This window comes from Daktulosphaira vitifoliae, unplaced genomic scaffold (genome assembly GCF_025091365.1).
Source record: "Daktulosphaira vitifoliae isolate Bord-2020 unplaced genomic scaffold, ASM2509136v1 Scaffold_4, whole genome shotgun sequence".
Taxonomy (NCBI): Eukaryota; Metazoa; Arthropoda; class Insecta; order Hemiptera; family Phylloxeridae; genus Daktulosphaira; species Daktulosphaira vitifoliae.
Genome location: NW_026099575.1, coordinates 14,468,042 through 14,481,354, shown reverse-complemented (window position 1 = coordinate 14,481,354; position 13,313 = coordinate 14,468,042). Strand labels below are relative to the sequence as shown.

Below are 13,313 nucleotides of genomic sequence, written 5' to 3'. Positions count from 1 at the left end.
CCACTCAACACATAAAAACAGATGACTAGCATGTGTTTTTGCTAATATCTAAACTTCACAAAAAAAGTGACTCGTGTCGTAATTGAAATCATCGATTCAATTAAAGTTCATGTTTCAAAGAAAACCTTGTGACCGTGCACGAGTATAAAAAATTTAATGAAAAAAAGGGAATGTTGTACGAAGGTACCACATTCATAATATAATGATGTCCAAGCCGTAGCCAAAAAGCGAATGGCTCGATTGCCAGTTTAAAGTTAAATTAAGCAGCTATGACAACTTTTAATTGCACATAAACAAAAATGACACGGAAGTTCGCTGGAGAGATTCGACGAAAGAAAATTTGAACCAAACGGCCACTCGACGGCAACGACACATTTGAATCGGAAGGGGAAAACAATGCCGACATCAGTAACTGATCATGAATTGTTCATGTATAGTTGACAGACACCTGAGACCGATTGGATTGTTGACAGTTGCTTTAGTGGTCAGCTGGGCGAATTCTTATCACGATGATAATTTATAATAAAAGATCGATAATGATTGTATAACAAGAAAAATTATGAAAAGGGAATGTGCGACTAAATTACTAAAGATCATTTAATTAAGATATTACTGAATTCTAACCATTAAAAAAAAAAAAAGGTTTTGATACACCGTGAAATTAACACCACTCCAACAATAACATTATACTACCAATTGTTTGGCAGTTGCGCTTAATTATGAGATGTTAACTAATAACGTAGCGTCTGGTTAGATAATGAGTCAATTTTTTATGTCACAAACTTTTCTGAAAATTAATGATTAAGTATGTGTTATAAATTTAAGCAAATTAAATATAGGGCTTGTTGAAATGAAAATAAAACTACAATATATTATGGTAAAATCATTTTTCAATACATTTTTATTAGAGTTCAAATGAAGTGTGTAAAAATAAATTTTTTAATCAACACTTTTTCAAATATTATTATAAGAAAACAAAATATATTAGAATACTATGTATATTAGATTATTATCAATGTCTCTTATAAAGAAATAAACATATTATTCTAAAATAAAAAAATAAAAACAACTTGAATTTTAATGCATGCATACAAAGATATTCATAGAGTTCGATCAAAACTGTTGAGTATCAACATTTTAACCACTGAAAAAATTAGATAATAATATTTATTAGTTAAATCCTCGTGTAAGTTTAAAGACAACTAACAAATATAACAAATAAATATACTAACAAATATCAAGTGATAAAATTATAATTATTATGATAATATTGCGATTTAAACATATTTTATTTTAACTTCTAATACGATAAAAAAAAAAATTAATTAGTTAGTTGAATGTTAAAGATATTTAAAGGTCTTACTTTCAAGACTAACAAATTTATCACCATATTCTTCTATCATTTTAATTGCTTGGTTTTTATTCATCGAACCATAACTTTCAGGGCTTGGTTTGAATTTTTCGATAGCTTTCTCAACTTTTTGGATTTTGGGAACTACAGTTTCCTGTATTTCTTTGATACTAACCGTATCAACCTTACCTAACATTATGTTAATGATAATGATTAATATATAAGATTTAAATAACTAAATTTATAATCAGTATTATTTCTAACCAATATATCTCCAAAGAAAATCTTCTAGTTTATTATCACGATGAAAAAATTTTTCACATTTTAATATAGAGTCAACCTTAAAACTATTATTTCCGACATTTGTTTCACGTAACTCTTTTATAACATCTGAATTGTTAAAAAAATCTAGAATAGAATTCTCGTCCTAAAAAATCAAAATGATTGACTCACAGTTATTGGTAGCCATAATTACAAATCAATTTATATTAAAGAGATCACAATTAAAACATAAGAGTCATAATTAATTTTAGTTTTATTTAGTAACAGTTGTATTAGAGAAATATAGAATTTTCAAATTTTAAATATGAATATTAATGAACTAGATATGTTTCTAATTTCTGAATTTTATATGTTTCATAATATTAATTAAAAAGTTAAAAGTAATATTGCACATTATTTATTTATGTTTTTTTGATAAAAATAAATGTTTAACAATTACCACCAAACATGAATTTTCATAATTTTTCGCATTAGTCGTTGGTTTTGATATTGCAGATAAAATACAAATAATAAAAAATACAAATAATGTATAGATATTCATTTTTATATTTCTAGTATAAGTTTGTTATTTTTTGTGAAAACCAAACTTTATAAATTTGGGAAAAACTTTTAATATTTTAGAAATAACTGGTACATTAATTAAAAATATATAGCAGACTTGATTTCAATAATCATTCAAATAAATGTGTAAGATTTGTTTACTTGGTTCACATATATAAAGGAATAAGAATTTAGAAGAAACGTAAATTGTAATAAATATTACCATTTGTACAAATATCACTTCATAATGAAGTACATAGAGATTTGTTTATCATTACTCATCTACAAAATAAAAATCATTTCTGGAATATTTTTGTAGAAATTTCTTACGTATATTTCTTAAATTATTAGATGTAAGAGTTCCTATAGCTTAACGTAATTATTTAAAATGGCAACATACGTATTTAACTAACTTAAATAATAGAAAATGATTTAATTAAGGAAAAGTCTGGTTGATAACATCTTTCGGACCAGTATTTTGAAAATTTTTATTATTTTAAAATAAGGATTGGGAGCGAAGCGCAACTATAACTATTTTTAACATTAGATATTTTCTCGATCACAATTTTTGTCCCGCCTAGTATGAAAATTTTAATATCAAGATGGATTCAAAAAATACTTAATAATTGAGAATTATACAACTAGAATAGCTAAAAATACTATTCCCGAAATTATTTTTATTTTATAAGTAATTGATTGGGTTATGATAAACAGATCACTTTGTATGACTAAATTTTTTTTCATACGTAATCTAAATAAGTACATGAGCATATATTTTACTTGTATTACAATAACATCATAGTTTTAATTATGTTGATCTTAGTCACCGTATGTGTGAATTACATTTACGTTAGGCTCTGTGCGGCTCTGTACCAGAAACACGCACCTGTATTACGTTCACCCATTCCATAAAGTTAAGTCACAGATTTGGATTAATGTTTTATTTAGTTCAATACAGCTTAGAGTAGTATAAATTGATTTTTTTGGAGTAAATAAAAATTATTTTCGAAGACAGTGTTAATAGCAAAAATCTTATGATTACTCTTTCAATGGTTCAGTAAAAACTTTTTGTAGAACATATTTTTATAAAAAAAAATAAAGGCTGTGTAATAATAATATCTAATAAGTATTATTATTTCAAGTGAAATAATTTACAATAAGTTTTTTTGCATGAAAAGTATTATTTTAGAATCAGTATATTAAAATATGGTAAATACTTTAGTATTAAAATGTGTTAAATTCAAAAAATATAAATAGCAAAATATATTGGATATAAGGTTGATTTATGTTGGCTGAGGGTTTCATAGTAATTTAATAATATTCTAATTTTGTTATTTTTTTATAAAAAAAACATATATCATAAAGAACACAAATAAAATTAACAAACCAGTATATTTTTAACTTTATATGGGTCATTCAGTCGCCGTATGTCATTTGGATATTCAGTTATTTAACTAATGCAAAAAAAAAGTCAAAAATATTTTGCAAATTTCCGATCGGTATTTAATCTGAATTTAAAATAAAAAGCAACTAAATCATTAAATATTTGATATACGTAAAATCGAAATACGCTTAAGCGCATTTCAAATGTGTACACAATTGACTTAAGCGTTAACGAATTTTTCATTCGTAGAAACTGCATTAAAAATAAACTAATAAAAATTAAATTGAAATTTTCACAAATTTATAAGTTAATATATTTCAACTACAAATAAAAATATAAAATAATATGTTCATGATTTCAATAAGTATGTATTAAGGCGATTGCTAACAAATTGAAAAGTCCAAAAGGTTTTTTATTTAAAATCTATTATACAGAATCTTACTTCGATACATTGTTGTATACATTGAAAAAACTTACACGACATATTTTTAAAAAAATATATTTTTTTTTTATAAAATGATGGATGGTGAATGTACTCATTACTTTTTACTCATATTAGTGCCAAAAGATTGCAATTTTATAGTAATTTATTTAACTAAAACTGATTTTTACAGTGATTAGTGGTGTAACGAATTAATATTCTCGAGAGAATTTTTTCGGTAACGGGAGAATATTGACACAATATAAGGGTTTATTAATATAATAACACCATGTTAAATATAACTGAAGAATCAATTTATTTTATTTTAGCTTCGATACGAAGCTGAGAAGGTATTGGTTTTACTATGATGCGTTTTTTTTTTCGTGTGTCTGTTACCACTTTTTCTCAGCTCTCACTGAACTGATTTCTTTTAATGATACGTCAAAAGATCACAAATTGTATCTAGTCGAAGACATTAACCTCAAATATTGAAAAAAATTCCCTCGTTCCCCGTAAATGGAGGAAACCTCCAAAAAAATTACAAATTTAAAAATCGCTAATTTTTGAAATTTTTGAAATTTTTTTTACTTAAAATTTTCATAACATTTTTAAAAATAACCAAATCAATATAATTTTTTTTATATAGATGCATGATATCATTAACTTTCATTTGGTATACAGGGTGGCCCACCACTCACTGACAACTTCAATAACTTTTGATCCAGTTAATATTTTTAGTTGATTTTTTTTTTAAATAATAATTATACGTTAGGTCTTTAGCTATATCTTAATAATTAATTTTTTTACATTTTATTAAAAATATTAATTATTTTTAAATTTTAAATAAAATGTAAAAAAAAAATCTAAGATAGCTATTTTGTAGAGTAGAATTTAAGAAAAATTTTAGTAAAAAAATATCTTATTAATATTCAGTAGTAAATATTCTGTAGCGTTTTGAAGTTTGTGAAAATTTGAATTTTTATGTATTATTTTACGGTATTAAACATTGAAATACGTATTGAGAAAAGGACAGAAGAANAAAATACGTATTGACAAAAGGACAGAAGAAAACGCTATCTTTTCATGATTACTGTGTATACATATGATGATAGTGTGTATACATTAATACCATGATAAGAAATTAGATAAGGCAATTATTACTTATCACTCTCATTCAAAAGTATATTGAAAAGATAGCGTTTTCTTCTGTCCTTTTCTCAATACGTATTTCAATGTTTAATACCGTAAAATAGTACATGAAAATTCAAATTTTCACAAACTTCAAAACGCTACAGAATATTTACTACTGAATATTAATAAGATATTTTTTTACTAAAATTTTTCTTAAATTCTACTCTACAAAATAGCTATCTTAGATTTTTTTTTTACATTTTATTTAAAATTTAAAAATAATTAATATTTTTAATAAAATGTAAAAAAATTAATTATTGAGATATAGCTATAGACCTAACGTATAACTATTATTTAAAAAAAAAATCAACTAAAAATATTAACTGGATCAAAAGTTATTTAAGTTGTCAGTGAGTGGTGGGCCACCCTGTATTTTTTTTTTTATATCTGATTTTTTTTTTATATATAAGGGGGGATTTAAAATGTCAACTTTTTCACAAAAAATTAACTTTTTCAACTTAACTTTTGAAAGTGTTTCGGAAATACTAACACTTTTATATATATCTTAAATTAAAGGTAATGTTATATACTTTATTAAGAAAAAAAAAAAATGTCGGACTTTATTTTGTCTTCACGGTGAAAATGGCTGCCGACCAAATGCTATTATTGTGTGAAAATTTTCGATTTTATTTTTTACATTTTTAACTTTATAATGCTATAACTTATTAAAAAGTGTATGGATCAACATAATTTTTTTATGAGAAATAATATTTTTTAATAATCCCTTTTTCATTAGACATACTTTATCTTAATCAGGATATTAATAAGAAACTAGCAGTTCATGTAATTTTTGGAATAATCCACCAATTTTTTTAAATTAAACACTATCTAAAGATTTGCATCGAAGCGTTTTTTTTCGATAGTGATTTTAATCACTGCCAGATATCATTATACTTGATCCAACTATGCCACGTCGTCATTGTGCTGCGACCTCCTTTAGCTGGGTTTTTAAATATAATAATACTGTAAAGTAAATAAGTAAACGATTCAAATACGGAATATGCAATTCGGCGGCACGTGCAGCGGATATAAGTGACAAGGGAACTGGTTTACATAGTCACCGACGTGTCTCGCGGTGCTGATCTGTTCTATCTACTGCACGTAAATATTCTAGTCTTAAGAGAATATACTAGAAAAAGATTATTTGGTAATTTTATATCTCTATCAGTGATAAATTCAAAATCAAAACGTTTTTCATTTCAACTATAGATTATGTAAAATTTGACTAACGAGGTTATAAAAAAAATCTGATTATTTAGAATAATGCCATTTTTTTCACATTCCAAATGTGTAACTTCATAGTATTTTAATAAATATGTTATCAAAGTTACAACAAATGTAACCGATTTTGAATATTATTCATTTCATTGCAGCTTAATGTAGTATGAATTTTAAAGTAAACAAAAAATAATATTCGAGGTGAGTGTTATCAGCAAAAGTATTATGATTACTAAGTTAAATAATTCAGTGGTGAAAACTTAAATTTTTTGTAGGTCATATATTTATAAATAAATAAATGCACTAAAAAAATCTAATATACACGTAATTTATTTCAAGTGAAACAGTTAACAAAAATTAATTGTTTTAAACAATTGAATTAAAATAATTATAAATCGTGTAATTTATGCGGTTGTATTATCCTCCTGTTCAATTTTGTCTTTTATAGTTTTACAATCATCTTTATTTAATTTATCATCACAATCACCATAATTAAGTTTAAAATCAAAATCTTCAAATTCTTTAAAAATAAAATCATTTTCATCATCCTCATCGTCATCGTCATCGTCATCTTCATATTCATCTTCATATTCATATTCATCATAATCACAATAATAATCATATTCATCTTCATCATTGTATGTAAGTAACAAATATTTCAGTTCTACAAACAATTTTAGAATCAGTTGAATGAGTTAATGATACAAAATATATGTAAATCAGTTAAATATTAAAATTTATTTTAAAAGATTTTTAATGTACACCATCATTGAGTAATCATTGAATCACCATCATCAATGGTGATAATCATTAATCGATACTTAATAAATTTTAAAGCGATGACTTGAGGGTAAATAATAAATCCATAGGATAAAGCTATGGATTTTGTTAATCCACTTTTTCTCAAAATCATTTATATTACATTAAATAAATACAAGTTGTGTTTTTCATTATGCAGAAAATTATAAGTGAAATATTATAGCAAACATTTATATTTAACTACACATATATTGTACATATATATATTCATATATTGTGTATATATAGTTATAATTTTCTACGTAATGAAATGAGTCCTAAATTAAGATTTAAGTATTATTAAATTATCTACTATTGGCCTAAATTTTTTTCAGTATAATGTAACAAGTCTGAGACTTATTATTTTTGCCTAAATCTATGAAGTTCTTGTATGTTTACTAAGAAAATTAATAATTTGTAATATCTAAATATCCTATTTAAATTGAAAATAACCTTCATAATTAAGTTTAAAAACCCTTATCAGACTAAAAATATGTAATCTTGAATAAATTTTACAATTAGAACAATAATACAGAAGATTAAAGAGTTATTAAAAAACAATAAAACTGTACAATTTTGTCTAGGGAACTACAATTTTTGACCTTTCATACTCAAGTATTTTTAACTATTATAATTAATATCTTAAAAACTTGAATAATAACGGGATGCCTAACTTTGTAATTATATTAATTTAAAAATTAATTTTTGGTAGTTAAATAAAGTTTAAATATATTCCATCTATGTAATATTAAACCATGGCTGTAAAAGAAATAACTAAGTGATGAAAAAACGTTAAAACATTTGGGTAGTAAATATATAGAGGTACACATCTCTTAATATATTTTTATATATGTATTTCATTGTACAGAAAAACAAAACTACAAAAATACCAAAAATAATTTAAATCCGATGAAAATTTAAGGCTTATTTTCTACTTACTTTCAAAGTTAATTTGACATTCATTGCTATTTATTAATTCGATTGCTTTTTCTTTACTAATAATATTATTGTTACAAGTTGTTGGAATTCCAATTGCAGATTCATTTTCTAATTTTATTGCCATCATCATACGAGCCAGGTTTTCACTCTTATTCTTTAAAGAACGTTATTTATACTTTATTAATACATTATAAATTATACATAAATATGAAGGACCAAATAAAGTTTATACCTGTACATATTTTTTGATAATGTTTCATTTAAAAATTTGAAAATATAAATTTAGAATGTTGATTAACTAATAATTTAATTTATTTTAAATAATTATTATTAATTTTTTTAATCAAATTAAACACTTTATTTACAAAAATTAGTTTTTGTAGGCCTTTTTATGCATTTTTTTTACTTTTCATTTAGCATATTCTATGATTAATTTAGAAATAGAATTACTTAGGATAATTAAAACATTTTTATTTTTAAGAAATTTGAAGTTTAAATAATTTTGATTTTTAAATACTTAAAGAATATTAATAAAATATATTTCTACTACAGTGACATTAATTTTATTTTTACCATCTCTTTAAATTCTCAATATATCAAACTAAATATGATTAATTTCTATCTTATTCATTAAAGACGTAAAGAAGGTATGTTATTTAAGTAAAACCATACATAAAAAAAAAAAAATTAATTTCAACCATTTCGTTTAAAAATAGTTATTTCCTCGTCAATTTTATGTATTATAATCTATTTTTAATAAAATAATGATCATTCTAACTTACTGTAATAGGATCATCTATTTTCTCCTTGACCATCATGTTTTCTATTTCTAAAAAAATTCAATATAATCTAAACTTGACGTATTTTGTAAATTAATTATTTCAAAAATAATGTATATTTTTCAACAAGAATTTTGATCATACAAATATAGTTTATATGAATACCAAACTATATTATTTTTATTATATTCATTATTATATAGTAAAAAGGAATAAATATTAACAATAAAACAAAAAGCTAAATAATTATCTGAATAAATTTAATTTATTCTTACGTCGACATAAGATTTGTTTTCTTCCATAAGTATTTATTAGTTCAACTGCTTCTGCTTTGTCTATATATTTGTTGTTATCATGTTCTTTACTATAATCATTTAATTTTTTCTCTACAGTTCTTAAGGTTGCACATTTTTCTTTTACTATATTTGTATAATCGACCATATCATCCTCTAAAAATATGACATTTTTTCTTATTTTAGAAAATTGACTATATTTTTTTATATCCATTAAGAATCAGTTTACATTAATAATAACTAGGGACGAGACAAATATTTGAAAACTATTCGGTTAATATTTCTTGATTAATTTTTAATCGCCTATTCGACGTCATTTGTAACTGTTTGGTACCATTTATTTTAAAACTGAATATTTTCTGGTCGTACTTTTTTTCTCACTTAGGTATAAAAATGAGAATAACATCCTAAATAGTGGTCCAAAAGTTATTATTGACCAGTCATTTTCTTAATTAGATTATTATCTAATAAATAAACTAGTTAATTAGGGGCGTTTCCATTTGAAAAATTAAAGTTAATATCCTTATAAGGTATAAGGGATGAGCATAAAAAAAATTATAGTTGAAAATTGAAAAGAAATTAATAGTTAATAAATCAATAAATATATGTAATTAAAAAAACAAAAATTTTTTCTCAATATTATGACTATTTTGTGCAAGTAATTGAATGGTTTATTATAATGAATTATGTATAGTCATCAATTTTATATTGAAATTAATATGTATATGCGATATTTGTTTATATCTATTCGATATTTTATAATTATTATAATTTAAAAAATTAATAAATAAATATAATAATTATTAAATATTTTTAACTGAATAATACCAAATATTATGCACCGAATATTTTCAAATATTCGATTCATAATACCAAATAATATCAATTAAAAAAAATGTTCTGCTGTTCAAATGTACTGACTTGGTCCATCACTATTTATAACTTAAAAAACATTGTTTTAATTATTTGTAGACACTAAGTTGAAATAAATATTTTATTAAAAATTTAATTTTAATGTTTACTGAAATGTTTTTAGTTAGTTATTAAATTAATGATCTTAAGATCACTTTATATTAGTATACATTTAGTTTAAAATTAAAAAATATTGTGTTTATTCTTAAATAAATACGATATTTTGGCTTATTACTTTGTTCACGTTTTATGATGTCAATTATTTCTTGGTCATTTTGACAATTAGTTTCATTGATTTCCAATAATTTCTCAGCATTAATATTGTTGGTATCATCAACAAATAGACCGAATAAACTTCCAAGGTACACTTCAGTATTATCCGTAATTGGAGTATCCGATTCACTCGAATTCTAGACATATAGAAACAATATATTTAAATTATTATTTTAGATTTGAAAATAATTATTTATTTCACATAACATGATTAATACATATTACTAAACAAGTTAGTGCAATCAATAAGTATAATAATAATATTATTACAGTTCAAATTTGTTTTCATAACTATAATTAATAATTATTAAAATAATAATTAGTAATTATTATTTTAATAAACAAAAAATAATAATTTTATTTAATTAAATAATATATTTTATTTTGTGTATTAATTTATCACGAACCACTTAAATAATCGAAAAATAAATATAATAATAATTTTAATTTCTGATAAATACATATTTTTCTTAATTTATCAACCATTAAGTATTTTTTATGAGTATCTTTTATATTTATTAAGTTATAAATTTTATTTTTTCAAATGATATAACAACATACATAATAATAAGTAAGTAGATAATGATTTACTTAATAACAACTTTTTACCAGTATTTAGGAAGATATTAATTATTTAAAATAATTACTAGAGTTGAAAGAAGAATTTCTAAAACTTAGGCTGAAGATAAACTACGGCTGGAAAATAACTAATGATAAATCGAGAAAAACATGTATCTAAAAGAAACCAAAAAAATCTTAATATTATTTTTTTTGTCAATTAATCAACAAGTTCATGATAAATTAATTACTCTGTATAACGACAAATACAAACATTTGTAAGAACTATCTTATACAGTTAGATAAATTGTAATGTCATTTAAAATTAAAATTCTATTAAAAATGTTAATTTAAAACTAAAAAGAATTAAAAATATTTAACTCAAAAAACACTAAAAAATTGCGAATTCGTATTTTGAGAACAATGTTACTATTATAAACGTTAAGCACATACAAACACCACGGCCAAAAATAATCCCCTTAGATATCCCTAGTAACTTAAAATGTCTATTTTATTTTAATACAGTTATATAAATATCTTGGTAGACATTTTAAAATTATGAGACAAATGAAAAATATTTAGAATGGAGGTTTTTTTTTCTGAAAATGCTTTTTAAATTTAAACTTCTGTATAAACGGTTAAACTTGATGAATAACACCAAATTTTACTCAAATCTTTTTCAACGGCATTAAATTATATAAAAATTCTTAAAACAAAATAATTTTTAAAATTTTTCACAATTATTAATTGTTTGAATTTATAAAACATACATCATCATTAATTTTCAGAAAATTTTTATGGTACATAACATCAATGTATATAGAGTGATTCTTTTAACGCTAACCATTCGGTTTTTTTCATGTAATACATATATAAAGAAAATTATTTTTGGTATTTTTCGTGCCATATATTTCCCGATTTATTCAATTTTAACACTATAACTTATATATCATATATATTTAATTATCTTATAATTTAGGAAATTAATTAAGAAAATTATTAAATATAAAATCGTTTGACCCTTTATTTTTGAAGTTATTCTCATTTTTATACTTAGACTGAAAGGCTGTGACCTAGAAATGTTTAGCAATAAAAATTGTCATATATTCACCGTCAGTCTATGTTTTAAAATGGTAATAACTTTCGAAATTAAGTTGTTATCGATCTGTTATTTTCTTAGTTTGATAATTTTCTAACATGAAATCTATTAAAATATATGTCTCCAATAAAAATAATTAAGCTGATATCCCTCTTTGTGATGAACCCAAACAAATTTTATGCACTCAAAAAATGAGAAATAAATATTACAAAACAAAGTTCTTAATATTATTATTTAAAAATAATAAATTGGTAAACGATAAATCAATCACTCTATATATTTACTCCATTTAAATTAATATAATACGTTTATGCAATATTTTTATTCAAAAACAAAAAATACTAAACCTCTTCAGAAGAATTAGTTGCTAACGCAACCATCAAACAGTGTACAAATATAAAAATAAATGTATAAAAGTTCATATTGAAATTTTTTAATAATGATTACTTCTTATAAAAACTTAACAATTTTAAAGTGTTAAAAACTTACTTTGTTAATTAAATAGATTGAAAAAGTTTACTTTATATAGTTTAGTATGTTTGAAGACGGTAACCAATTGTTTAAACAATATAATAGATCAATTAACATTTAAAAATATTCCACAAAGTAAATAATGGGTATCATAAATTAACCTATTATTAAGGATTTTGTTTAATTATGTGATTATTTTTTTTATTTATTATTTGAGTTCAAAATTTTAATATTTTATTTAAATTTCAATATTGAATTATTTTAGCTTCGATGCAAAGCTGAGAAGGTATTGGTTTTACTAAGATGTGTTTTTTTTTTTTTGTGTCTGTTACCACTTTTTCTCAGCTCTCACCGAACCGATTTCTTTCAATGATACGTCAAAAGATCAAAAATCGTATATAGTCCAAGACATTACCCTCAAAAATTGAAAAAAATCCCCTCGTTCCCCGTAAATGGGGGAAACCTCCAAAAAAATTACAAATTTAAAAATCGCTAATTTTCAAAATTTTTTCAATTTTTTTTACTTAAAATTGCTATAACTTTTTTAAAAATAACTAAATCAATATAATTTTTTTTATAAAGATGCATGATATTATAACCTTTCATTTGATATATTTTTTTTTATATGTGACCCTTTACTTGCCCACAGGGGGGGATTTAAAATGACAACTTTTTCACAAAAAATTATTTTTTTCAACTTGATTTTTGAAAATGTTCCGGAAGATCTGACACTTTTAAATATATATTAAATTAAAGCTAATGTAATGCAATTTTTTATGCAAAAAAAAAATGTCGGACTTTATT

At 22.7% G+C, this 13,313-nt stretch overlaps 2 protein-coding genes across 2 annotated transcripts; both read right to left on the bottom strand.

The window, feature by feature from the left end:
• Positions 1–872: 872 nt before the first annotated feature.
• Positions 873–2,317, bottom strand: LOC126904351 (uncharacterized). Its single transcript, XM_050683338.1, has 4 exons — positions 2,073–2,317; positions 1,616–1,778; positions 1,364–1,540; positions 873–1,144 (listed from the first exon to the last, which is right to left on the bottom strand). The coding sequence occupies exons 1-4, from the start codon at positions 2,172–2,174 to the stop codon at positions 1,101–1,103; spliced, it is 486 nt and encodes a 161-aa protein (XP_050539295.1). The 5' UTR covers positions 2,175–2,317; the 3' UTR covers positions 873–1,100.
• Positions 2,318–6,699: 4,382 nt separating this feature from the next.
• LOC126904345 (MATH and LRR domain-containing protein PFE0570w-like) lies at positions 6,700–12,549 on the bottom strand. Its single transcript, XM_050683331.1, has 6 exons — positions 12,386–12,549; positions 10,344–10,518; positions 9,179–9,352; positions 8,907–8,953; positions 8,125–8,278; positions 6,700–7,051 (listed from the first exon to the last, which is right to left on the bottom strand). The coding sequence occupies exons 1-6, from the start codon at positions 12,458–12,460 to the stop codon at positions 6,792–6,794; spliced, it is 885 nt and encodes a 294-aa protein (XP_050539288.1). The 5' UTR covers positions 12,461–12,549; the 3' UTR covers positions 6,700–6,791.
• Positions 12,550–13,313: the final 764 nt, after the last annotated feature.

What these genes read in the sequence shown, in the direction of transcription:
- LOC126904345 (XM_050683331.1), bottom strand. Translation starts at nt 12,460, where the DNA reads ATGAACTTTTATACATTTATTTTTATATTTGTACACTGTTTGATGGTT. An exon ending in CAACTAATTCTTCTGAAGAG is followed by an intron (nt 10,519 to 12,385) that starts GTTTAGTATTTT and finishes CTATATGTCTAG; the next exon opens with AATTCGAGTGAATCGGATAC. An exon ending in ATGTCAAATTAACTTTGAAA is followed by an intron (nt 7,052 to 8,124) that starts GTAAGTAGAAAA and finishes AATTGTTTGTAG; the next exon opens with AACTGAAATATTTGTTACTT.
- LOC126904351 (XM_050683338.1), bottom strand. Translation starts at nt 2,174, where the DNA reads ATGAATATCTATACATTATTTGTATTTTTTATTATTTGTATTTTATCT. An exon ending in TTTTCTTTGGAGATATATTG is followed by an intron (nt 1,541 to 1,615) that starts GTTAGAAATAAT and finishes ACATAATGTTAG; the next exon opens with GTAAGGTTGATACGGTTAGT. An exon ending in TAAATTTGTTAGTCTTGAAA is followed by an intron (nt 1,145 to 1,363) that starts GTAAGACCTTTA and finishes TAATTTTTTCAG; the next exon opens with TGGTTAAAATGTTGATACTC.